General features: G+C 46.1%; 4 protein-coding genes across 8 annotated transcripts; 1 reads left to right on the top strand and 3 right to left on the bottom strand.

Moving 5' to 3' along the window:
• Positions 1-45: 45 nt before the first annotated feature.
• LOC116867010 (magnesium-dependent phosphatase 1-like) lies at positions 46-1,461 on the bottom strand. The gene is made up of 6 exons (XM_032856282.1): positions 1,381-1,461; positions 1,210-1,270; positions 1,027-1,137; positions 597-704; positions 420-505; positions 46-251 (listed from the first exon to the last, which is right to left on the bottom strand). Exons 1-6 carry the CDS (start codon positions 1,415-1,417, stop codon positions 160-162), a joined length of 495 nt encoding a protein of 164 aa, XP_032712173.1. The 5' UTR covers positions 1,418-1,461; the 3' UTR covers positions 46-159.
• Positions 1,462-2,284: 823 nt separating this feature from the next.
• Positions 2,285-13,361, bottom strand: NEDD8 (NEDD8 ubiquitin like modifier). The gene is made up of 4 exons (XM_032856284.1): positions 13,230-13,361; positions 3,471-3,518; positions 3,223-3,305; positions 2,285-2,642 (listed from the first exon to the last, which is right to left on the bottom strand). Exons 1-4 carry the CDS (start codon positions 13,245-13,247, stop codon positions 2,546-2,548), a joined length of 246 nt encoding a protein of 81 aa, XP_032712175.1. The 5' UTR covers positions 13,248-13,361; the 3' UTR covers positions 2,285-2,545.
• A 346-nt stretch (positions 13,362-13,707) lies between these two features.
• GMPR2 (guanosine monophosphate reductase 2) lies at positions 13,708-19,821 on the top strand. The gene is made up of 10 exons (XM_032856281.1): positions 13,708-13,827; positions 14,214-14,334; positions 14,452-14,571; positions 17,055-17,138; positions 17,286-17,459; positions 18,199-18,280; positions 18,369-18,475; positions 18,662-18,704; positions 19,265-19,424; positions 19,632-19,821. The coding sequence occupies exons 2-10, from the start codon at positions 14,248-14,250 to the stop codon at positions 19,819-19,821; spliced, it is 1,047 nt and encodes a 348-aa protein (XP_032712172.1). The 5' UTR covers positions 13,708-13,827; positions 14,214-14,247.
• TINF2 (TERF1 interacting nuclear factor 2) lies at positions 18,484-23,447 on the bottom strand. Of its 5 annotated transcripts, none has more exons than XM_032856277.1 (9): positions 22,879-23,445; positions 22,634-22,738; positions 22,410-22,511; positions 22,221-22,328; positions 22,039-22,135; positions 21,419-21,878; positions 21,261-21,328; positions 21,068-21,159; positions 18,484-18,733 (listed from the first exon to the last, which is right to left on the bottom strand). In XM_032856277.1, exons 1-9 carry the CDS (start codon positions 23,068-23,070, stop codon positions 18,608-18,610), a joined length of 1,350 nt encoding a protein of 449 aa, XP_032712168.1. In that variant the 5' UTR covers positions 23,071-23,445; the 3' UTR covers positions 18,484-18,607. The 5 variants fall into 5 exon arrangements, with proteins under 5 accessions (XP_032712168.1, XP_032712171.1, XP_032712169.1 ...); XM_032856276.1 differs by lacking the exon at positions 18,484-18,733 and adding an exon at positions 20,649-20,939 and having other exon boundaries at positions 22,879-23,447; XM_032856280.1 differs by lacking the exon at positions 21,068-21,159 and having other exon boundaries at positions 18,624-18,733; positions 21,859-21,878; positions 22,879-23,447.
• Positions 23,448-26,715: the final 3,268 nt, after the last annotated feature.

Here is a 26,715-nt window from a genome sequence, read left to right as displayed (position 1 = left end):
CCGAGGCCGGCTACATCGCTAGGCAAACAGAAACAAGCCGGAAGATCTCTTCTGTCACACACAAACATACTTTAATAATTTACAAATACATCTGGAAATGCCTTCCCGATTTCCTTTCCGTTTTATGCCTCCAGTGAGGCTCAGCCGCAGGACTGGACTTCAGGGTCCAGCTTGGGCCTCTGCAAATGTCTCTAGTCCTTCAGTTAGGGTTTGAAGACTCATTCCATTCTGGACAAGAATGCAGGTAACTCCTAGGAAGAAAAGAAGCCACATTTCATCAAGCCTGTTTTTCCTCTCATCTTTTTTGGATGTAACCCAAATACTGTCACGCAAACTACCCATCCCACACACACCTACCTAACCCCCCATAGGAACCCTTTCTCCTCGTTCCCCAAATGGCTAGTCTCACCACTCAGTACCCAGTTTGCTGACGTCTATGATATTCCGCTTCTCATCATCAAAAAATATCATCTGGGAGAAAACCACTCCAGTCTTCTGCTGCAACCTGTGCAAGGAGGGACAGGGTAGGACCCCGCTGGCTTCTTAGTTCCTTCAGCCTCTCTGGGCTCCCTCCTGCTACCCTCATCTCCACCTACCTTTCAAAGTGGGTGACCTTGCTGCCGGGATAGATTTCCCGATGAACAAAGTATCTGTCAAGGTCAAAGAGCTCCAGAAGCTGCTCGGCCCCTTCGATCTCCCCGGTCCTGCAGTAGGGTGTCATAGATGGGATCGGGGAGCCAGAGCGGCAAGCCAAGTTATGTTTAACCAGGGAGAAGTCAACTTGCTATTTTTCCAGGACAGGTAGGCATCCTAGGTCCTCATTTAACTCTCTAGCCTTCCCGTCTAACACAGGCGGCGCCGAGCCAATGTTTATTAAAAGCAAGGGAGAGGGTACAATTACAAAGCTATGCAAATGAATGCAAATCCGCACGGCCGAAAGTTTTCTAGCCCAGGGGTGCCGCGAGCCGTCTCCCGCCTGCGTCACTCAGCATGAGACCGGTAGCGTTTTCTCTTCGCTCTCCTTACCATGAAGCGGCCGCCACGGGCACGCCAAGGTCCTGCAACCGTCGCAGGACGTCGGGCACCTCTGGGTATAGTCGGACGGCCTGGCCCCGCCGATCCCGGACGGCCCCGTCGCTGCGGGGCGAGAGCACGCTCAGCTGCGGACGGGGGCCCAGCCCGGCACCCGCCTCCCCAGCGCCGCCTCACCTGCTCCTGTGGAACGGGAGGTCTACGTGCGTGTCCACCCAGAACGGCCAGAGCGTGTAATCTGCGGGAGGACGCACGGAGAGCTCAGGTTCCGAGCGCGCGCGCCTCGGGGGCCGCCGCCGGGGTTTGGAAGAGAGCGGCCTGCGAACCTCCCCAGTCCCGTCCCCTCACCCAGACCGAAGACCGCCAGCTTCGGGAGCCGCTCCATGGTGGGCGCCAGCAAACTGCGCGCCTCGAGGCTAGGCGAGCCTTATCTTCTCGGCGGCTCAACGAGCCGCCCCGCCTGCTTTACAGAAACCGCGAGTACAGTGTTGCCGCGCCCGGGCCGGGCTGTCGGCTGGAGACTGCGCAAGAGCGCCTTCTGATGGAGCGGCGGGGAGGACTGCAGTAAAGTGCCCACGCTACAGCTGGGGTGGGGGCACCTCGGCGGTCCAGCCGCTTCAAGGCACCTTCTTCCCTTGCTCCTCCGCTCCGCCCAGCCTGGTCGGAGTCGGCTAAACTAGAGAAGCCAGAGAAGGGAGCCCTTTCGTCTGGCACCTCTCTCTCTCATTTTACCTTATCAGTTGAGACTTAAGTGACCCATAGCTTGTCACTCCTCACACAGCCTTTCTCCAAATCTGCCTCTCTCTGTAAATACAGAACCCAGATCCCCGTGCATTTTAGCCACAATGTAGTGTCAGTAAAGCCCTTAAGGTCTTTCTCGAACCAGGCTCAAACGTCCGGCAGGGCTGCAAAGGCAGAGAATTCACTGTCCTGGTTTCTGCCACCCACATCGGTAGTATACTGGTTAGAGTGTAACAACCACTTTGGGGGGAGGGACTGACTTGCCACTTGAGGCCAATTTAAAGCTACCAGCATGAAATCACTTATGGGGTTGGGAAGAGATGCCAATTATTAGATCTCTGAGCTGGTAAGAACTGGCTCCACATCACCCAGAGTAGACTTTCCTAGAGTCTCATAATCCCCCACCCCAAAGGCACATTCCCTCCCATTGCCCTACTTCTTCAGAGGTATAAATGTGTACTGGGTCCATTTCAATTTCAGTCACATTTGTGCAATACAAGAAAGATTCCAGGAGGTCAGGAAATATTTTATTGACAACTAGGGACATGGCCATAAGAGAGGGAAGCACACAGGACTGCAAACTAAAACCCAATAGCCAGCAAGGGCCCTTTGGGCCAGGAACCCTGCATCCTGGGGTCCTCACGGTCTCCCACCAAACAAGACTGGGCATCCAGGAGAAGGGGCAGTGGCTCTGGTGTCCCACAGAGTGAGAGGATATATGATGCCTCATTTCGAGAGACAGGGTAAGGAGGTAAAATGGAGGGAGGGTCCATCACTGCCTAAGACCACCTCCTCCTCTCAGAGCCAACACCAGATGGAGGACTGAACCACCTAGGATCTTGTAATCAGCTGCTGTCTTCTCATCATTCCTGCAGGAAAAGAAGGCAAAAAAAAAAAAAAAGGGGGGGGTGCTTAGAAACACCATCTAGAACAGGATTCATACACTGGGTTTCTTGAGTCTTTTTCCTGATCTATGAGCTCAGATGAGGAAAAAAATTACATCTTTATTTTTACTAACCCTTAACCGAAATTTGATTATTTTGATTGCTTTGATTATTTAATTCTGAACACAAGCAAAAAACCCAAAGTGGTATTAGTGACATGCATAACTGGTTAACAAAAGAAATTGGATATTTTCATACCATATTACAACTGTTTGCAAGTATTTTGAAAATAGGTCAAAATTAATGGTAACTAAACCCATTAGATCTTAACATATTAATAAACCACATATATTATATCACAAATGTTTTTAGTATTTTGAGAACTGTATCTCAATATAGTTTCTTTTGTAAATCTATGTATTTTATGTCTGTAAAAATCTTATTCTGAGAAGGAATTCACAGGCTTCACCAAATCACCAAAGGATCTGAGGCTCCTCCACCAATATTTGCTCCCTCAACCTCAGGTAAGATTGTTACACCTTGTGAGTATCCATGTCAAACTCACATCTGTTTTCCACTGTAGATGAGCCGCTGCTGCTGTGGGGGGATTCCCTCTTTCTCCTCCACACGCTCCTTGATTCGCTCCACCTTTAAGGATACAAGTAGTCAGGGACTGCTAAGGGGTAGAACCATGGAAGCGGAAAGAACAAGAGCTATGCAGATAGCATGAAAGCAAAAAGGACTAAGTTCATCAGCATATCCAAACGAATGTGCATGTAGGGAGACAGGCATTAAGTACTGGCCATACATTACCTTGTCTGTAGGTTCAATGTCAATTTCAATCTCCTTTCCGGTCAGCGTCTGAAACAGGCAAGGGTTTCATGAGTCCTGCAGCCTAATATACAATTTGTCTTCTAGGTAAAGCTCCCTGTCCTGGTCTCTGGGGATCTACAACTTCCAAGAGCAGCTCATTCTCAACAAAGCTGCTTTGAACAATCAGAAGGCTTTGACCCAAACCTGTATTTATCAAACACTTTAAGGCTGTAGACAGCTTTGATAGGGTAAGATGCTATGAGCCACTTGACCCTCTTAATCCTACAGGTTATATTACCCTCGATCTTCCTACCCTATCCCATTAGAAACCATGAGAATAGTGTCATTCCTTTGGATGAGACCCGCAATAGAGATGTATTAAGGAAAGCATGCCTTTCAATCAGGATGCCCTGGTTTCCTGTATCAAAGCTAGAAACTAACACACATATAATTCAAAGAATTTTCAAGGACACCAGAGACCACCTCTGACCAGCTTTAAAAAAAAAAAAAAAAAGAAAAAAAAAGATTTTATTTATTTGAGAGAGCGAGCACGCATAAGCAGGGGGTGGGGCAGCGAGAGGGACAAGCAGACTCCCCGTTGACTGGTGAACCCGATGCAGGGCTTGATCTCAGGACCCCAAGATCATGACTTGAGCCTAAGTCAGACGCTTAACTGACTAAGCCACCCAGGTTCCCCCAGCTTGTTAATTAACACTAAAATTCAACATTCTATTCTCCTCTTTCTCCAGACTTCTAAGTACTAAAGTGCAGCTCTAGTCTTCTTGACTTCTTCCATGGGCTAAGGGCTGCTGATAATACATAAATTACACGGATTGTACATTTACAAATGTTGTGCTTCATCTAATCTAATCTCCCATTCATCCTTGCTCTCAAAGCTCTATCTGCATCAGTCTACAGTAATCCAGACCACAAACACACCAAGCGCAATCTGACTTAAGGGCATTTCTTTGAGTCTCCTGCTTCCCTTCTTGCCATACCCTTCCCTACTCTTTCCCAAATGTTCAAGGACTCTTTAAAATTGATGACTGGGGGCGCCTGGGTGGCTCAGTGGGTTAAAGCCTCTGCCTTCGGCTCAGGTCATGGTCCCAGTGTCCTGGGATCGAGTCCCACATCAGGCTCTCTGCTCAGCAGGGAACCTGCCTCCTCCTCCTCTCTCTCTCTGCCTGCCTCTCTGCCTACTTGTGATCTCTATCTGTCAAATAAATAAATAAAATCTTTAAAAAATAAATAAAATAAAATAAAATTGATGACTGGTCCCCAGTGCACTTTAATACCTCTTGCTAGTCACTTAAGTGTTAAACTAATTTACACTCCAATCTCCTAAAAAGCAGAAATTCATCTTCCTAATCTAAGCACAAAGCACAGTTTGACATATAAGCAGTCAATGAATATTTGTGAAAGGGCCAAATACACCAATGAGTATGTCATGCTCATAGCCAGCATTTAATGAACACGTTCCGACAGTCAGAAACTTCACTAAGCATCAATACCTATAATCCTTCTAAGTATTCATGAGATATAAACTATTACCATCACCATTTTATAGAAGAGGAAAATGGGGCTTGGATAGGTTAAAAAGCATGCTGATGAAGTCAAAGGGAGAGTGTGGACCCAAACACAGACTCTCTGACCCCAGACCCTGAGCCTCTAAAAAGAAAAGCTCTGTACTCAGTACTGCCTGATTCTCTGTCTGGTATTGGGACCTGATGTATGCTCCTGTGATAGGTTCACAAAATAACATGGTTTCTACTTATGGGATTCACATAATCAACATGATGACAGTACTTAGGACCTAATTTCTCAACCATGAGAATCAATTCAGTACTAAGAATATTTAAAAAAAAAATGCAAAATAGTAAGAGACTCTTAATGTCACAAAACAAACTGAGGGTGGCCGGGGGGAGGGGGGTCGGGAGAGGGTGGTGGGGTTATGGACATTGGTGAGAGTTATGTGCTACGGAGAGAGCTGTGAAGTGTGTAAGCCTGACTATTCACAGACCTGTACCCCTGGGGCTAATAATACATTAAATGTTTATAAAAAAAATTAAAAAATTTAAAAAAATGCAAGAGTAACTCCTTTACATTTACCTGTTTGGGCGCAAAAGAATAAATTACAACAGTGCTTCTCAAGATTCTACCCTAATCCAAGCTGGTGTGTGTGAAAATTTATGGTAAAATGGGAAAAATAATGACAACTGTAAGATTTTCATAAAGCTAAGAAATATGTTCAGCGGTGCCTGGGTGGCTCAGTCAGTTAAACTTCTGACTCCTGATTTCAGCTCAGGTCATGCTCTCAGTCAGGGTCATGAGGTCGAGGCCCAAGTCAGGCTCTGCACTCAGCTGCCTGCTTGAAATTCTCTCTCCCTAAAACAAATGATTAAAACCTTTTAAAAATTAATAAATAAAAGTGTTTTTATTTTTTAATTATTTACTTATTTTTTTAAGATTTTGTTTATTTATTTGGCAGAGAAAGAGAAAGCAAAGCAGGAACAGAAGCAGTGGGAGTGGGAGAGGGACAAGCAGGCTTCCCGCCGAGCAGGGAGCCCAACATGGGGCTCGATCCCAGGACCCTGGGATCATGACCTGAGCCGAAGGCAGACACTTATCAACTGAGCCACCCAGGTGCCCCAAATAAAAATTTTTTTTAAATGTCCTTTTATGAAATAATAGAAACAATATATGGTGGGTTTTTTTTTTTAAGCCCTTTCCTAACAAAATGAAAAGTTTGCAATTCTGTGTCATCCATAAATTATTTCACTTTATTGCTCTTAATACTTTAAATGCAAAGATTCTCCAAGCAGATAATCTACTTCTAGATTAACCAGAAAGAAGGAAAAACTTGAAACTTGAGTACATATCCTAAGAGGAACATGATTACTAAACAGCACAGTTTTACTATAAAACACTAGGAAGAGCCTAGGCTATTAATAAGGAAACTATTAAATTATGGTTACATCCACAGGATGCTATATTTATTACACAGCAGTTTATAACATGGAAAGATCTAAAGAATGTACAATTAGGTATCATTTTCCATATGCAGATACACACACACACACACACACACGGAAGGATTAACAGTAATTATCTTTGAGAAGAGTAGGACTGACTGAGGGGAGGGTTTATCAAGGGGAACTCTCTTTATCTGCACTATTAAAATTTCTAGTAAAAATATACTCCATCACATAAATACTAATAAACAAATATCTATTCTGATTTAGAAAAGATTTTAAAGAGTAAAAAGGACACTAAGAGGGGCTCCTCGGTGGCTCAGGTGGTTAAATGTCTGCCTTGGCTCAGGTCCCGGGGTCCTGGGATTGAGCTCCGCTTCCATTGGGCTCCCTGCTCAGCGGGGAGTCTGCTGCTGCTTCTCCCTCTGCCCCTCCTCCTGCTCATGATCGCTCTCTCTCAAATAAATAATATCTTCAAAAAAAAACAAAACCCTAAGAGAACTGTTCTCCCAAGGGTAAGATGCTTGGACATAATGACATTAAAAACAAAAAATAAGTGATTTGTAAAATTTAAAACTCTAGGACTGTATAAGTCTATGAATATATCCAGAGAACAATCTGGCAAAGTGGTATCCCAGTAACAACACTTCTGGGAAGATAATCATGACTATGTTAAAAAATATCTATGACAATGGTCATTATAGTCTTTTGGTACTGAAAAATTACAAACAATCTAAATAACAAACAACTGAGAGTTAAATTATGCCACAAACACAGAGGAAAAACTACAGTCCTCAAATAATGTGTGGAATAAGGGTACAATTCCGGTTTTGTTAAAAAAAAAACCACACACAAAACACATACTGTATTATTTATAGGCTTTCAAAAAAGTTTGGAAGGATATATTCATGAATGTTTTTATCTTAAGTTGTGAAATTATGGATGCTTTTAATTATATCATTTGTGCATTTCTGTATCTTTCATTTTTTTTTAATACCATGGATACACTGTAATGAGAAAAACATTATCTGTAAAACAATGTTCTTGATGGGAGTATAAGGAAATGATTCTGTAAAGCAGCACTGTCCAAGAGATATAAACATAATGCAAACTACATACACAATTTTAAATATACCATCAATCACATTTTTTAAAGGTGAAATTAATTTTAACATTCTTAAACCCAATATGTTAAAATATTATCAATTCAATGTATAATCAATATAAAAGTAATATATTTTACATTCTTTTGTTCTAACTAAATGTTCAAAGTCCTGTTTCAGAATTACAGCACATCTCAATTCAGATGGTAAATTTTCATGTGAAATACTTGATCTGTACTTAAATTTCATAATTTACAGTTTAAAAAGTAGATTTACATACCTAACTTATTCCAAGCATACTTAAAAGTTTTCCACTGACTGAATAAAGTCTCAGGCTTTATATTTAAGATAAGTAAAATTAGGGCTGCCTAGGTGGCTCAGTCATTGGGCATCTGCCTCTGGCTTGGGTCATGATCCCAGGGTTCTGGGATCAAGCCCCACATCGGGCTCCCTGCACAGCCTAGGAGCCTGCTTCTCCCTCTCCCACTCCCCCTGCTTGTGTTCCCTCTCTCACTGTATCTCTGTCAAATAAATATATAAAAACTTAAAAAATTACATACATGTATACATATACATATATATACATAAAATTAAATACAAATAACATAGGTAATGGTTAACTTCTAAATCCTCAGTCTCACTAGCCACATGTCAAGTGCTCAAAGCCCATGTGGCTAATAGTTACTGTTCAAGCATTCCAGCTAATATATGAAGCAACGATAAAATTAGATATCCCTGTTTTGTAGCCTCCAATGAAATAACAGATAGAGGCAATGAAATAAAAAAGAAAAGCAAAACAAGCAGACAGAATTACATGCCATACCATCACCTATGTATTATTCTCACAAAAACACATACAAAAGACTATTCAAGCCTCTAGATCTTACTACCAATCGACAGGAAATACTGAGGAAAGGGGAATATATTAAAAGTCAACATGGGGAGGAGCTCCTGGGTGACTTAGTCCGTTGAGCTTCTGACTCCCCATTTCGGCTCAGGTCTGGTTCTACGGGTCATGAGATTGAGCCCAACATAGGCTCCCTGCTTAGCAGGGAGTATGCCTGGGACTTTCCCTCTGCCATTCCCACCACTCGCAAGTGCTCTAAAATAAATAAATAAATATTTTTTAAAAACCCCAAAACAAGAAAGTCAACACAGGTAAAAAGTCAGCAAAATCCAAACCGGGAGACTCCATCACACAAACAACCTACTTTATTCAAACACAAAGAGGGGGAAAAGGGGGAAGTATAGATTTTTTTTTTTTTAAGATTTTATTTATTTATTTGACAGACAGAGATCACAAGTAGGCAGAGAGGCAGGCAGAGAAGAGGGGGAAGCAGGCTCCCCGCAGAGCAGAGAGCCCGATGCGGGGCTGGATCCCAGGACCTTGGGAATCATGACCTGAACCAAAGTCAGAGGCTTTAACCCACGGAGCCACCCAGGCACCCCAAGAGGGAAGTATAGATTTTTTAAAGACACTTAGAATCCCTATCAACCAACTTCAACATATAGCTCTTAGCTGGACTCACATTCAAACTGTACAAAACAAATGAGAGGATGGGATACATTTGATGATAGTGAGAAATCACTGTTAATTTTTTAGGTATGATAATTATCCTTACATTAGAAAAATAAGAGCCCTTTTTAACAGACAGATACTGAAATACATACAAATAACATATGCTATCCTATTTGGGATTTGCTTCTTAAGACATCAGGTAGGGAGAGTTGGTGAATATAATTAAGATTGGCCATGAGGGAAAAAAAAAAAAGACTGGCCATGAGATGATAGGTTTTGAAGCTGGATATAAGGTGCATTATATCCTTCCCTCCCCTGCTAAATATGTTTGAAAGTGTCCATAATTAAAATTCAAAGTGAACAATTTTAAAAGATATTCTCGATACTGTGTTTCTTCCCCCAAATCTGGTCATTGTGACCTGGGAATACATTCAATGCTGTTTAGCAAGTCAATGATGAACCTAAGCTGGACATACTGCTTTAGCCACCGGAGGGATATAAAAGAAATTAAGTGTTCCAGCCCTTGTAAAAAATCTTTTTCAATTGAAGATTAACAACCAAGGAACAATGAAACATACAATTAATAGAACAAACCAATATAAAGGGAAATGCCATATGGAATATTACTATCCAAACACAAGGTATGATGACAAAGTGCTATGGTGGGTGAGAATCAATCAATTTAAACTTGAATGAAATTAACATTTCACACCCAGTATAATAGCTAAAATAAAAATGATGGACATCACTACAAGTTAACTAGGGTACAGAGCAGCTGGAATGCTTATTCATTGCAAGTGGGAATGTAAAATGGCACAACCCCTTACAGAACTGTTTGGCAATTTCTTTTAAACTTACATATATTTACCACATGACCCAGTAATTCCACTAATAGGTATTTATTGAAAGGAAATGAAAACCTATGTCTACAAAAAGACTTGTATAGGGCGCCTGGGTGCCTCAGTTGGTTAAGTGTCTGCCTCTGGCTCAGGTCATGATCTCAAGGTCCCGGGATCAAGCCCACTCTGGGCTCCCTGCTCAGCGGGGAGCCTGCTTCTCTCTCTACCTCTGCCACTCTCTCTGCTCATTCTCTCTCTCAAATAAATAAAATCTAAAAAAAAAAAAAAAAGATCTCTATAACAGTGTTCATAGAAGCCTTTTTCAAAATAGCCAGAAACTGGTAACAACCCAAACGTCCATCAATAGAAGAGTGAATCAACAAATTGTGATATAGTCATCCAATGTAATCATACACAGTAATAAGGAACTACACAGACGACAATAAACACAATGCTGTGTGAAAGAAACCAGACACAAAATTATATATTCTGTAACTCCATTTATATGAAATTTGAAAACAAGCAAAACTAACTTAGGGAATTTTCATAGGATGGGGATGAAAATGTTCTAGATCTTGATGCTGGATGTGGGGTCAGGGAGTACTATGATGAAAAAGAAATTTAAAGAACACGATGTACGCTATGATTTTTTGTATGCCATGTCTCAAGCTTAGACACTTCAAGCATAGACTCTAAATGTTAGGAATGGTAGGAAATGGTAGGAAAACCTGGTTGGAGGTATTATAGAGAAATAAAGATATCAGTGAATGAGACCCTACACCAGAAAAAGGGTAATGGGAATGGAAAGAAAATCAAGCAAAGAAGAAGTTATCAAAGGAAAAATCAGGTTCAAAAGTGAACAATGACTCTAAAGAACTGGGTTCCAGATACCAGGTAGATGGATGGGATCGGTATATGAGATGAATACTGGGAAGATGGCCTAACGCAGAAAATGATGTATTTAATCTTAGAAAGACAGAGATAAGGCATCATAAGAAGATTTAAACCAGGAGAGATTTTGTTGTACAGTACTACAGAAAGAGATATGGAAAAAGTCAGCTACATGGAGATTACAGCTGAAGAATTCACAAACAGACCCTGATAATAAAACCTATCATTTGTATAGTAACGGAAGAGCTAACTAATTGCTTTCCCACGTAGTTAGCATGATAAAACAATGCAGCCTACAGAAGAGGGAAAGATGAAGGACATAGAAACCTGTATGCAGAAGCACAAAAGAAACGGTTTCAGTAAAGGAGACTGACAAATTTAGAGAAATACCGAGCGAAAATGGATTCAAAGAGACAAAATCTAGAACCTTGCTAGTCAGTGTAGTCCCCAGACAAGCAGCATAAACATCACCTAGGAGCATGTTAGAAATTCAGAATCTCAGGTCTTATCCCAGACTCACAGAATTAGAATCTGCATAACAAGATCCCCAGGTGATTCTTAGCACTTTCAAATTGAGAAGCCCAACCACAACACAGTATTTTTAAATTTATTTTTATTTTTATTTTTTTTTAAGATTTTATTTATTTATTTGACAGAGAGAGACAATGAGAGAGGGAACACGAGCAAGGGGAGTGGGAGAGGGAGAAGCAGGCTTCCTGCCGACCAGGGAGCCTGATGCGGGGCTCAATCCAAGCACCTTGGGATTACCACCCAAGCGGAAGGCAGTCACTTAACGACTGAGCCACCCAGGCACCCCAACACAGTTATTTTTTTAAACTGCAGGTCTCAACCCATCAGTGGGTTATGAAATCGACTTAGAACAGAACTAGAAATACCAGAGCATATCACACATGGTAAGTTTTCATTTTTATGGGACACGAGGTAAAATTTTTTTAGTGTAGGGTGAGGGGTTTTTTTGTTGTTGTTTGTTTTTTTAAGTTCACAAAACCCAGCACACCTGGATAGCTCAGTCAGTTAAGCATCTGCCTTTGGGTTACGCCATGATGTCAGGGTCCCGGGATGGAGCCCCAAGTCTGTCACCCTGCTCCACAAGAAGCCTGCTGCTCCCTCTGCCCCTACCCCTGCTTGTGCTTGTGCTCTCTCTCTCAAGTAAAATCTTTTTTTAAAACGGTAAGTTTACAAAATCCTGAACACAAGTACAGTAAAAACTTTTTTTTTACTAAGAGGATGTGAGAATCCATATCCAAAAGCATTCCAGAGTTTCTCATCTTGGTGTGAATCTACACCAAGATTCACACCAAGAAATACATATGTACTAATAACACAGACATGTGTTTAATACATATAAAGTGAAAACAAAAATTTCGTGAAACAATACCCTGATATTTCTATTTTCTTTCTTTTGATGTTGCTTGTGACCCACTCAATTGATTTTACATTAGTGACTCTTTTAGTCACTACTCAAAAGTTTGAAGACCCATGATTTTTAACACGCTCTTTGGCCTCAAATCTCAGCTAGGAAGTGGTTTGGAAAGACTGAAGAGGTTAAGAATGGCTGTTAAGCACGGTAAACACACTGATGAAATAACAGCAGACTTACTCAGCAGTAAAAAGGCCAAACGGATGTTGCACTGCGTCAATTTTTAGTCTCTGTCTCCCTGTCCGAAGGTAGGAAAGAAGCAACAGCAGATAGGACTAATGAGGGTTGGGAACTGGTGAAGAACCACGGGAGATGGAGATGAAGGAAACGCTGCTAGTACCAAGAACCCGGGCACGGATAACTAACCTGCCTCAGCCAAGGAAGTGAGGCTGGTCCAGGAGGCCCGGCTCAGAAAGGCAGGCGCTGACTGAACACACTCCCAGCTTTGGTTCCTGAAGGCCGGCTGAGATACCACACATTGGCGACAACCAGCAAAGGCTTACAATATAGCTCCTGAGAGGCCCCCGGTTCCCCAGGCTAACGTTTTTGTGCTGTGCTTGCTTGGAAGCAGCTGCATTAGGGGCTGGGAGAAGCAGGTAAGGAGGGTAATGCAGAATGGAGATTACAGCTTATTCCAAGAATCCGAGAAAGGGAGCCAAGCTGCTGCTTGGCCTTCTCTATGACCGCGGGGGTTCGAGTACACCTAGACCCCGGACAAAGGCGACCTCCTTCTGGGTCATGGCACAGTCCTGGCAGAGAGAGCAAGACCCGCAGAAACCCCGGGGTCGTCAGGCCGGGCCAGTCCCCAGCCCTCAATGCCCCCTTGGGCGCGGGGGGGGGGGGGCTACTTCCCATCACCCCTCGCGCGGAGCCCTGAGGCTGTCAGCACCCTCCAGGCTCGGGAAAGGCGTGGTTTTCCTTCCCCGCTTCTCCCGCAAGGCACAGCGGCCAGCCCAGTACCACAGCGTCTTGGCAAGGCTGGAGGTGCTCCCACCTTCACTTTAATTAGCATCTTCTTCCCAGTTTGGAGCTGCACACAGATACTTTGCTGCTTCTACCGCTGCGGTCGCCGCTGCCGCTCCCCAGCAATCTGCTTGCGGGAGTCACTTCTGCTTCCGGGTCACTGCCTGGCTCCTCCCCTTTCCACCGGGTTCTCGAAAGGCTCAGGAATGCTCCCGCGTTTCGTTTTGGTGGCGTCGTAAATAAAAAGAAGGCGGAGGTTTAGTTACAGCAGAGATGACGCCTCCGCGATTCTTAGAGTTTCTGGTAAGTCGGGGCTTGCGAAGCGGGGTCGGAACGAACTACTTCTCCCATCATGCCAGGGGAGAGCCCCGCGCGTTCCACCCTGGGAGTCGTAGGCTTCCGCCCCTCGGATCCAACGGCAATCTCTGTGTGTGAACCCTGTTACCCAGAAGGCCTCGCAAGACCGCGGCGGAAACTGGGATTTCCCTGTTTCTCCTTCCCCCCCCCCCCGCCCCCGCAATTGGTGGAACCTGTTGGTGTGGCCCACAAGGCTCAGCGGGGCTGCACGAGGCTAGTTGCTAAGCAAGGGGTACTGTGGTCAACTGCCAACTGAGCCACGGCGACAGGAAGTGAGTACCCCTATTCCGGAAACTAGTTGTGGGAATATCCCCCATTCCTGCTCACCCCCAAATCGGCCTCTTACCCCAAGTGGCCCTTTGCAAGGATGGGAGAAGGAAGAGCAGTGGGGTAAGGAATGCAAATTTTGGGGGTCCTTCACGACTCCATCGCAGTTCTTCTCCCCATTAAATAGTACCTGGGATGGAGATACGTAGAGTAATTGCAACCATGGGACGGATCAGAGGTGACAGTCTTCAGGGACCATGCCTCAGCCAATGCCCGACCTTCCATAATTTAAGCAAGGAGAGAGAGGGGCACAGCCGTTAGATCTAACAGGGCATTTAGGCCCACGGGGAGATTGGTTCGTATCTCTCCACCTGACTTTTCCTACCTCCAGTTCTCGGATTTGTTGCTACCCCAGGGTCCCCGCCATGCCTCACATCGACAGTGACATCAAACTGGACTTCAAAGATGTTTTGTTGAGGCCCAAGCGCAGTACCCTTAAGTCTCGAAGTGAGGTGAGCCTGCTTTCCTAGCTCCTGGTGGGCCAGGACCGAGACAGATTTCTGGTTCTTGTCCTCATACAATACTCTTTTATTTGATGAATGAAATGCATTTTCCTGTTCATATCTCAGGTAGATCTCACAAGATCCTTTTCATTTCGGAACTCAAAGCAGATGTACACTGGGATCCCCATCATTGCTGCCAATATGGATACTGTGGGCACCTTTGAGATGGCCAAGGTTCTCTGTAAGGTAGGACTTCCCTTATGCAGGTTTTCCTACCGGTGACCAGTTGTGTGAGCTGACTGCAGACATAATTTGCAAACTAACCACCGCCCCCGCCCCCACCGTCAGCTGTGTGGCAGGTAACAGTCAGGATGTTCCAATTTACTATTTAATCCATTTTCTCCAATACTAATGCCCTTATCTGATAAGTTCAAAGGCACATCTGAATTAGTAAGATTCAAAGCTAAGTTTTACCCCATTTTTCTGATATATAAACATAACTTCCTTTTCTCCCATCCAGCAGTTTATACACCCTGCCAACTCTTCCACCTCCCAGGTCATCCCTTCCAAATCACATTCATCCCTCCCATTATGCCATTGGTCAGGACACTGAATACCTACTATTTTAGTCCAGAAACTAAATATAGCGTGAGCATTCAAAAATTCCTAGCTAGAAGATCCTGGAAAAGTAGCTTATTGATTTTCTTTCATGTCTGCTACCCTTTTTTATTTTTTTAATCTTCCTCTTCTTTAAGTCCTAGGTTTCTGGGAATTTCCTGGATGTGCCCAAAATGGAATGTTTTTCTTATGCACAGGTTATTGTTCACTTTGAAAACAGAAGATGCTGCTCCCATCCATAATATTACCTTCCTCTGTACTTGTAGCTGAGAAGGTAGATAGTTAATCTGGGCACTCAAAAAACATACACATTCTTCTGATTAATCCATGTAGCCCTGGTTGATGGATTCTGCTGCTGCTTGTGGCTCTGTTAGCCTTAAGGACTTAATCTCCCTTTCTCTATTTTCAGTTGCTGTAAGTCTCTGTGGAATGTCTTTTGTCATTTCTCTGAGTTTGATAGTTATACAGTTTTAGTACTTTATTGCTGTTGCCATTTACCAACTGCTTAGGAATCTTCTTCTTGTCCATGGTCCACCTGCTCTGCCCAGCAGAGTTGAGGAATAGTGAATCTGACTTCAGCATTAACAAACGCGCTGAAATATGTGGCCCTTGTGGAGACTGTCTTAATACTTTGTGTTGAGATAGGCTTTTCAGTACTACTGATGGGTGCTGAAGAAATCAGATTCTAGAGATAGGGCCAAGTTTCACAGTAATAATAAGGTTGGATACACTCATCTTTTTCTAGATCTCTAGCATGGTATGTAATTGGATGTGCCTATCATGTCCCACTATACCAGTACATCTCCAAGGTCTACTGACCTCATGGAATGATTTTTCTTTGTGTATCAACTGATGGCAGAGTGTTGTTGAGGAAGCAGAACTCAATACCAGCTTTAGCTAGATGGTGTTGATGAGTGAGTATAGCAATACCACTTCCTTACTGCTGATACAGGACTTCCTTGGATTTCTTGTCACTTGCAATATTTGTGCTATCTCTGTCAACTGTTCTTTTGTCTATTTGCATGTCTGCACCTTTAAAGCCCAAGCACTGGGGCACCTGGCTGGCTCGATCAGTGGAGCATGTGACTCTTGATCTCAGGGTTGTGAGTTCAAGCCTCACACTGGGGGTAGAGATTACTTAAAATCTTATGAATGAATGAATGAATGCGGCACAGGCACCAGCATTTACAGTGGCCTCTGAATGCCTTTCTCAAAGTATTGGGATATTGTTTTGCAACTTGTTGACCCTAGGGAATACAAGTCTGATGAGTTCACTGTATCCTTGAACTTGGTTGGCTGAAATAGATGGAATGAAATGGACTTTTTAGGGGCGCCCCGGTGGCTCAGTGGGTTAAAGCCTCTGCCTTCGGCTCAGGTCATGATCCCAGAGTCCTGGGATCGAGCCCCGCATCAGGCTCTCTGCTCAGCAGGGAGCCTGCTTCCTCCTCTCTCTCTACCTGCCTCTCTGCCTACTTGTGATCTCTGTCAAATAAATAAAATCTTAAAAAAAAAAAAAATGGACTTTTTAGGTTGGTCTGTGTCTCCAAAAAATGTGTCCTTTATTCCAGTGGAGATGGAGAAAGAATGGGGTAGCACCTTATTAGCTCCACTGAGGCCTTCCTTACCTTTTGTGAGCATTTAGACTCACTGAATTATTGCTCCTAAGTAGACCAGAAGATACCCCAAAATAGGTGAGTTCAGTACTAGTTTACCATTGGGGGAGGGGCCGAGTCAGTGCAGGCAGACACTGGCTCCGTACAACCTCGTCATGGCTCTTTGTTGTCTGCTGCTTGTCCTACTGCACCAACAGCTTGTCTTTGTCACCTTTTAAGTCAGAAGCCCTTACGTGCTGGTAAGTGAAATCCACTCCAGGTGACTTTGTACCTGACCTGTTGGAGCATTGGGCAAGCACTGGCTTATGGTAAAGCCCTCCTGGTACTTGTAGGGAGAAAAATGGTTAAACTAAAATCCCAGCTCAACCTGTGATTTCTTTCAAGTTGCTTTCCAAAGCTTCGTCCTTTTTCTCCCTCAGAATACTAAAAAGATCTGTTTCTAGCAAAAGAGACACTAGTACAGTTCTCTCCTTTTTGATGGCTTTTTCTTCTCCCCAGTTCTCCCTCTTCACAGCTATCCATAAACATTACAGCCTCCAGCAGTGGAAAGAGTTTGCTAGCCAGAATCCCGAGTGTCTTGAGGTAATGCTGGTCCTCCCCTGATCCCTTCCTTATCCCAGTTTTCCATGCATCTCTTCTGGCTTCCTGGGGACCAACCCTCCCCTTCCCAGGCCCAGTGGCTGCTCACTGGGTCACTTGTGACATGCCACTGGCCCTGTCTCTCTCAAGCATCTGGCAGCAAGCTCAGGCACAGGCTCTTCGGACTTTGAACAGCTGGAACAGATCCTGGAAGCTATTCCCCAGGTGAAATATATATGCCTGGACGTGGCAAACGGCTACTCAGAACACTTTGTTGAGTTTGTAAAGGACGTGCGGAAGCGCTTCCCTGAGCACACCATTATGGTACGTTTCTAGTGCCTGTGGCTGGTATGTTCCTCTTCCTTCCACTCTCTCCTGACACTCCACTTTGTTATGTCAATTCTTTTCTCCTCTGCTGCATTATGATTTTCCTAACCTGTTGACTCATATCACTGGGCAATAATCCACGGTTCCAGGCTTAAGAAGTTTAGATTGGCTAGTGCAGTTAGCTCTGTCCCTTGACCCAGGCCTTGTGCATACCTACGGTACATATTCATCTGCCCACTGAGGTGCACTAGAATCACATTAAAGCGGTCGCATGAAAGCGTTTTATTTGTTTACAAGCTTAGAGGAGTGATGACAAGGCCGCTTTTTCTCTGCAGCATCAAGGGGTCTCTCTGTACTGCCCATCGGAAGTAAATACAGCTGTGCAGGTGGCCATTTAGCTTATAGTACCGCATCTCCCCCTTTCTCTGAAGCCAGAAATTGTATGATGTAACGGCTTAAGGACAGGATATGCTGGGGTCTCTTGGCAAGGATGGGAAGATACATCAGCTCTGGCCTTGGTCCAGTTGGGCCCCAGCTTTATCCTAGTGCAACAGTGATACTGGCCACTCACCCCCTTACCTCATCTTGGGAAGCAGAGTCCTTGCCCAGTAGAGGAAACCTAGGTACCCTTCTTTGTATTAACACTGTAAGGTCACAGTCCAGGCATGCTGTGTGTGAGAGCGCGCCACCTCCTCTCTGGTTTCCGACCCTAAGAGTGCCCTGTTTTGTGCCTCAGGCAGGGAATGTGGTAACAGGAGAGATGGTAGAAGAGCTGATCCTCTCTGGGGCTGACATCATCAAAGTGGGAATTGGCCCAGGTAAGCTGCTTTACTGGGGGCCTCGGGCTACTGTTCCAGTGGCACACGCCCTGGAAGCACTTCACTGTTCTCGTGACGTTCTTCTCAGGCTCTGTGTGCACCACCCGCAAGAAAACCGGAGTGGGGTATCCACAGCTCAGTGCCGTGATGGAGTGTGCAGACGCTGCTCATGGCCTCAAAGGCCACATCATCTCAGTAAGGGCCACAGGCAGGGGAGGGGAGGAGGCTGCCACACCGCTGTGTTTCCTGCTGTGTGGAAACCGTGGTAGCAGTGGATCAGGACTCCTGGGTTCCTGTCAGCTTGGAGGTGGGCTGCGGGGACATCGCTCAGAGTGCTTGGGCAGTCCGTGTTCTCTCTTCACAGTGCTCCTTACTTTGCAGGATGGAGGCTGCAGCTGTCCTGGGGATGTGGCCAAGGCTTTCGGTAAGGATGCTGGGAGAGCAGGGAGGGTCCTGTAGAAGAGGATAGGTCACCTCTGAGGGTCAAGGATCAGGCTTGGAAAGGCTGAGAAAGCCATTCACATTCTTTCACAATATGAACTAGTGACCCTGAAGCTGTGGTGTCACTGGGGGCAAGGAAGCAAGGGAATCCTGAGACTCTGGTATCGACTGCCCAAGTGTAGGCCACGGCTATCTGTAATATCCCCTGTACTGTTGGACTAAAGTTAGAGACCTTTGCCCTTGGGACACTTGGAATGAGTCTTGTTTAGCTGCACACAATGAAAAGAGAAGAGCAGAAAGGAAAAAAAAAAAAAAGCCAGGCAAGGCATCTCCAGAGGCTCTTTGTAAATTCTTGAAGAAATCAGGCCCACTAAGGCATAGAGGCCAGAGCAGAGCAAGCCTGTGTGGGTTGTGGGTCAGCTAGGGAAACAAAAGCAGGAAGATGTTAGACTCATTGTCAGGACTGAGAACTTGGCGAGTTGCTTCTGAGGGTGGGCATGTGGGCCACATTTAATTCATTCCCTGCCTTGTTGACGCTGGCAGGGGCAGGAGCTGACTTTGTGATGCTGGGTGGCATGCTGGCGGGGCACAGTGAGTCAGGCGGTGAGCTCATCGAGAGGGACGGCAGGAAGTACAAGCTCTTCTATGGGATGAGTTCTGAAATGGCCATGAAGAAGTATGCCGGGGGCGTGGCTGAGTATAGGTGGGTGCAACAGAGCCAGGAGCCGAGGGTTTCTGGAAAGCGTGACTAAGTAGGGTGGTGGCAGAGCTGCTGGCTGCTGGGAGAGGCACGTGCGGTTCTGGGAGGAAAAGTGGTGAACTGGGGCTCAATGCCAGACAGCAGGGGAGAGCCATCACTGGGCTTAAGGATTCCAAAAGGAAAGAGTAAGAAGGTTTTTCCTCCTCGAAGGGCCTCAGAGGGAAAGACGGTGGCGGTCCCCTTTAAAGGGGACGTGGAACATACCGTCCGAGACATCCTTGGAGGCCTCCGCTCCACATGCACCTACGTGGGAGCAGCTAAACTGAAGGAATTGAGCCGGAGAACCACCTTCATCCGGGTCACCCAACAGGTGAATCCAATCTTCAATGATGAGAGCTAGACCTGAGCAGCTGTGCCCTCTCAAGGCGTTAGCCCCTGACCACAGGGCCTCTCAAGAGGGCTCCTCACCCATCTCAGCCACTGTGGCTATTTCTTACTCAGTCAATTCCTGTTGCCTCACTCCTGAGGGCTCCCGCAGTAATACTGTACTCTGTACCCACAGAATGCCCAGGGCACTCATTGGGGAGGAAGCAAGGCAGGCAGGCTGAGAAGATGAAGTAAGACAGTCAAGTGTGAATCTGGGGACCCAGCATCCTGAGAATTATTAAAAGGAAAAGATGCTGATTCCTACTTAAGTGTTTAATGGCCTTGGTCTGGAAGAGGGAGGCTCTTGAAATCATGTTTTATTAATGAGCTTCATTAAATAGGATCTCTGAATACCTAAAAAGCCCAAAAGTGTTGCTATATTTTAAATATCTCAATAAAGAGATCCCAAGGACTTTGAAGAGATTCTGGATCTTTCTGCACAAGACTGGCATCTGGGTGCCGCTCCAGGGTAAGTGGAAGTGGAGTTGGCACTGACCCAGTTGAGCCAAGGACAGGAAGTACTCTTTCCACGAAGTATCTCCATTGCAGTGCCACCACCTCCAGGTAACCCGATGCCATTAGAGTTTACAAAGTACATTCTGGCATCAGGACACATATTTTTAGCATAGCAAAGGGAAACTTCCCTTCCAGACTGTCAACCTTTCTTGGCACACATGAACATTTTCCAGGGGAAGTAAAAAGGCAAAGGGATTCCTCCAGTCCTGGTGAAGCCAGTTCTAAGGAATGACCTACATTGACTTGATATAAGCCTTGATTTCCCTTCCTCACACCAAGACAGTGTTTTAACAAATCCAAATTTTAATTAACAAGGATTACAAAGTAATTTTAGCAAGGTAGTCAGGTCACCCAAGGCCAGGCTTCTGCTTTATTCCCACTAAACTGTGTAGAACTGAGGAACTCCTTCCTCAGGCAGAGTGCAGAGGGAATTCCAGTCCTATCCTAAGTGTCCAGACCTGTCTCTACTGTCAGGGAAGGGACAGACATGGCCCTGAGGCCAGAAGTGGGGAGATACTCATAGAAGGTGGGGATCAAGGTGTCAAACTTTGTCTTCTGATAGTTTTCCAGAGACTCCTGCAGAGAAGGGAGCAGGGAGATGCTATCATCATCTCATTCCCTTAGACCTCCATATTCTGGAGCATGTGGATTTCTGTCTCATTCTGCTCAGCCCCTTCCCCAGCTTTCTGTTCCTTCCTACTCACCCTTCCTTCCTTCTGGCCATTTTCTTCTTCATCAGAGTCCAAAACCAAGTCCCCTATGGTAATGACAGAGCTGCACAGAGATGGAGGACACACTGCAGAACGAAACAGAATCACAGTACCCATCTAGGTGACAGGCTCTCAAGACTCCGCGAGAGAGGAAACTGTCTAGCCCAGTCTGACTCAGGATACTTACATGGCTTCCTGGTCCTAGGAGGGGATAATGACAGTCTCAGGGGGTCCATGGGGCAAACCAAGCAATTCCTGCATTGGGAGCAAACAAAAAAGATAAGGTGAGGGGAAAGCAGGCCAAAAAATGTCCTGCTAGGAGGGAGAAGCAACTGTTCCACTCACTCTTCTTGCTCTGAAGCAAACACCTCAACTGGGTTCTCTTTCAAAGCCCTTCCCCCCAGCGGCTGGGGTGGACTCTTTGGCTTTCCAGTGGAAGCTGCTCTCATGCCCACAGCATCTGCTGGATCTGCCATGTTTGTCCCATGTTCTTCCCTGTTCTCAGGCTCAGATATGACTTGGGGTGGTGAACCCAGATTCCTAAAGGGGAACAGCATGACTGTGGGGCGCTCCTTATGGCCTCCCTTAGTGGATGCCCATCGGGACTGGATTCTTCGCCGGCCTAGAGGCGCCAGATTGAAGTGGTGGCCAGCCTTAGGTTCTGGGTCCTTCCTGGAGGCTGGTCCTTGAGGGAGGTATGGGCCAGAACTGGCTTCTGGCAAAGGATCGTGAAGTGCTAGTTTTGGTTGCCGAGGATTCTGCTCCGTGGGATCTGTCATGCTCACCGAATCGTTAATGGAGCACTCTGAAAAAGAAAACGAAGCTCCTCAGGACAGACAGAAACACAACTCGGTCTAGTTTCTTACAGCTCAGGTCCATGTAACCCTTCTGACAGCCCATCTCAAAAGGTCTCAGGCCGAACAATCCACCCCCAAGTTCCTAGTTCTCCCAGAGGGTCCTCATACCTGGAAGTGGCCACCCCATGTCCACAGCATACTGGCTCAAGACAGAAGAAGTAGCGATAGAAACTCCAGGCTGCATCCAACTGACCACATCCTGAAGCTGTGGGCAGAGGGAGAGAGGCCTGAAGACCACAGTCCTTGATACAGCCATCCCCCACTCTGCCCTTACCTTATCCCAACAAAACCTGCTGTGTCTGCAATGCAGGAAGGGCTTTCTCTAGCTGACACAAATATTCAAAGAACAGCTTTTCCATGGCATCCAGAAAGGGTTCCCCATACTCTTGTTCAAGTTCCTGCAGTGAGGAGAAAAGCAGGTCAGAAGAGGACTAGAGTAATTTTAGCCCCATAATAGCTTCCAAACCAGCCAGTCTCACCTGCACCCTGGAAGCCAAGTCCACTGGGGCCTCTGCTAGATGCTTCACCTCTTGGCAAAAGGTCTCCTGCGCCTCCAAGACCTTCCTCAGATCCTGCTTTGTCTGTTGAGGGTAAGGAAAAGGAGACAATTTAGGGTCACTAGGACCCAGTGGCCGGAAGGAGAATCAACTTTGTGGCACCCAGTGTTAACTGGGGTTTAGGGCTTGTTCCAGAGATTACTCACCGCTTTGGGGTCCCGCACTACAGGTCCAGACTCTGGGAAATGGTGATGCAGGGCATTCAGAACCTGGGCCCACGGCCGGCCCTGCAGGATCAACTCCACCACTACCTGTGAAGGGTACTAAACTCATAATCTCCACTTCGGGGCAAGCGCCCTTTTCCAACGAGTCCCAATCCCAAGCGGTCAGACCTCCGCAAGTCCCCTCGTATCCCTCCCCTTTCCCATCCTCCAACTCCTATCTCTGATACCTTGGCCTTCAGACCCATACACAGGCGTTCGTGGTGGCGGTAGCGAACTAAACCAGGGGCAGCAATGCGCAGTGATCGCAGAAACTCTAATACACGCGGGAAATGCTCCACGCAGCGTCCCCGCACGACTTGCCAGCTAGCGGCGGCGGCGAAGCGCAGAGCCGCGGGACCGGCCTCTGGGGGCGTGGCCATGGCCGCGGGCTCTGCCCCGGGGGCAGGCCCTCTGGGTTCCTTCCTCCACGGCGAGGCTTCTCAGCTCCGCCTAGGGGCGAAGCTTCCGGCGGCTCTCAGCGGCTGCGCTGTTTCGGTCTGCGCTGGGTACTTCGCGATGCGATTCCTTGCATAGGCCACCGGAGTCCTGGAGGTGTTCAACGCAAGCTGAAGCCTGAATGCAGAAGCTGGCCAGCTCCAATGGCACCAGGTTCTCTGTTTTCCACGCCGCCGCCCCCTCAGGCCCGAGGGCTACCTCGCTTCCGGCTCTGCGGGTAGTCTCCCTGCCCCGGAAAAGGGCGGTAATGGAGAACCAATGGGCTACCGGGCAGGGAGACGTGACGTCGCGTCATAAGGCCACGCCCCCAACAGATTGGGCACCTCCCGCGTCCGCGCTCCCTCCGTCAGTAGCCTCCGTCAGGGCGGCGGGGAGTCTGTTGCAGGGCTTCGTGACCCTTGCCTTTCTTCGCGGAGCCTACAAAGTCATGTCTTTCTCTGAGGCTGGACTTACGTGTCTGGAAAACGAAGATCATGCCCTTCCCCCTCCCCATCATGGGCGCCGCTGATGTACGATTCCTTAAATCCTAGCCTCGAAGCAGCGCCTGCAAAGCCTTGCCCGGCGGCACGCCCTCTTCCGTAAGAATTCAACTGTCCATTTTGCAAAACAGTAGAGGGCGCCCACCTTTAAAAAAAAAAAAAAATACGAAGTTTGAAAAGCTACATCACGTAGTTAACTTGGTTTTCTCAGGATGATGAGACTAGGTAGTTTTTTGTATTTTTCTGTGATATCTTTTTTTTTTTTTTGTATCATGTAGTTTTAAAACAAATAAAAAATAAGTTTTCCTTTCGGATTTCTGTTGTGTGCTTACTCCAGCCAGCCTCCTGATGTGATCGACTTGTCTCCTTGTCACCCTTCCTAGTGTCTCCCCTTATTTTAATCACCAAGTACAGAGCCTGGCACACAGTGTATAGTCTTTAAATGTCGGTTGAATTAATTACCCTCTCTGATTACCTTTTAGGAATGTAGTGGAACTACCGTTCTTTCGGACCATCTCATTTCCTAGAGGTAGCGCCCCCTGCATACTTCCTTGACTCACCCAAGATGAAACTTCTCAGGTGATCCACAGGGACCGCTGGACTGAGAACCGGAAGTTATCTTCCCTTTTAAATTCTGCGTTTCCTCCTGGGCTCTGTAGTTTTGTGCACAGCGCCTCTCCTCACCTGTGAGTGAGAGACCCAGACCACAGTCCTTAACTCAGTCCTCCTTCCTCTCCACATCTAATTATCAAGTCTAATCAGTTCTACTTCCTCTGGAACTTTACACCCCACCCCATTTTCATTCTCACTCCTCTATCCCATTTCAGGTGTTCCTGTCTCTCACCCTCCCCACACCCAGCCCACCTCCTTTCTAATTTCTTTACCACATTGCTTTATCATGAATCTTGTGAAATGCAAAGTTGATCATGCCATTGCTAACTGAAAGCTCTCTCTTACTTTCAAAAGAAAGCCCAAACTCTGAAATAGTCTGAAATAGCCCAAACTCTGGCCAAGCTTCTCTTCAGCCATATTCCTTGCCACTTTGCATGTATGCACCTAGATACCAGCAAACAGGTTTCATCTTCCAAATATACTGTGCTGTCTTACAGTTCTGTGCCTTGCACATACTGGATGATTCCTCTGTCCTCCTTGCCTCTTGGACTTGATCCTTTCTCATCTTTTGTGGTTCATTTGATAACCACCTCCATAAAGCCCATCAGAGTTTTCTTGGGGTCCTCAGTACATCTTTCTATCACCACCACTGTTGCAGAAGCTATCTTGTAAGGTGATTGTAAGGACTAAATGAATTAGTAGTTATAAAGCACTTGGAATAGTGCTTGGCTCATAGTAAGTACTACGTATGTTTGTATTGTTAATGTTTACAAGTCCGTCACCCCCATTCAGGGGGGAGCCTGGAAAGAGCTGGTTCCTTTCTTGTTCATTCAGCAAGCAACTTGTTCATATATTTACAGCTAATACAACCAGCCCCTTTTTAAGTCTTCTTTTTACTGCCTTAGGAGCCCATTGTCTTAGAAGCTGTCTTAAATCCAAGGTTCAGGAAGACAAGTGGTCAGAGCTCCAAACCTTGGCCATGTAGTCTCATGGCCACTGCTGGCACAAGAAGAGTCTTGGCACAGAGAACACGGGGAAAATACAGCCAAGAAGAAAAATAGAAGGTGGTTGTCCTCAATCCTTTCTGTGCATAGGAGTCCGCCCCTTAGTGAGCTTGTTAAAACACACACTTCTTGGCCTCTGCTCTGGGGATTTTGGTTAGTGAGGTCTACACTGGAGCCCAGAAATCTGTATTCTTTTTTTCTTTTTTAAGATTTTATTTATTTATTTGACAGAGATCACAAGTAGGCAGAGAGCCAGGCAGAGAGAGAGGGGGAATCAGGCTCCCCGCTGAACAGGGAGCCCGATGCAGGGCTTGATCCCAGGACCCCAAGATCATGACCTGAGCCTTAACCTACTGAGCCACCCAGGCACCCCAGAAATCTGTATTCTTATCATCTCAGTTGATTCTAATGTAAGTGTCTAGAGACTAGACTTGAAGAATCCTGGGGTAAGGGAACAGTTTCAGTCAAACCAAAACCAAATCCTCCAAGTCACCCAAAGGAAAATTTCCATGTAGAAGTGAACTATACAAAGGGTATTGACTCTCTGTCTCTGACCATTGCCTTCCCCTGCAGTTTCCTCTCTCTGGTGAAGGACCCCTGTCCCTGTGGATGGCACCCAATGGGAGTTCTCCACAAACCTGAGACCTGGGGGTTCTCCTATTACTGCTCCTCTCCTCCCTCCACCCAGACACACCCATACCTCCCCAAGTACTGTGCACTTTATCCCCCAGATGTTCCTCCAAGCTTTCTACTTCTGTCTCCAACACCACCCTTCTGGCCCAAACTACTTACCATCTCTAGCATAAACGACTACAACTGCCTTCCAATCAGTGTCTGCAACCACTCCGACCCTGCTCCAATCTATTCTTGACACCGCAGGTGGAGTCATCTGTTCAAAACACAACCTGGTCACATCAATTCCAATTCCTTAATGCTTTCAAAGGCTTCCCACTGCCCTAGGGCAGACAAAGATCCCTAATCTGGCCTATGAGGCTCCATAAGGCATGGGTGGCCCTGTGCTCCTCAACTCCACATCCTCCACTCTGCCCTTTGCCCTCGCTGCCTTAGCTACACCATCTTTCTTTGTCTTGTTTACTCTTCCAGACTCCCTTCCACCACAGGATCTTTTCATAGGCTATTCCTTTGATCCACAGTGATCTCCCTTCCCTCTCTGCCTAGATATTCTGCAGGGTCACCATAAAAGCTTGCCTAAGCACCACCACCATGTCAGATCAGTGCCTTTACTGTTAACTTCAAAGTTATTTACTCTACTCGATTTCATGCAGTTACTCTGTTTCTTTCTCAGGCTGCAAGCTCCATAAGGCAAGAGCTAGGATTGTCCTATGCTCTGGCACTTAGTCCATTGCTAGGGACACATCATTGAAGATTTCTTAAATGGGTAAAAGAATTGGTCCATTAGCCACCACCATGGCTGGACTCTGCCAGTCAGAATCTTCTGTAAAATTCTGGTTCA

Source organism: Lontra canadensis, unplaced genomic scaffold (genome assembly GCF_010015895.1).
Source record: "Lontra canadensis isolate GAN:19392208 unplaced genomic scaffold, GSC_riverotter_1.0 scaffold12, whole genome shotgun sequence".
In the NCBI taxonomy this organism is placed as follows: Eukaryota; Metazoa; Chordata; class Mammalia; order Carnivora; family Mustelidae; genus Lontra; species Lontra canadensis.
This window is presented reverse-complemented; position numbering and strand designations above follow the sequence as displayed.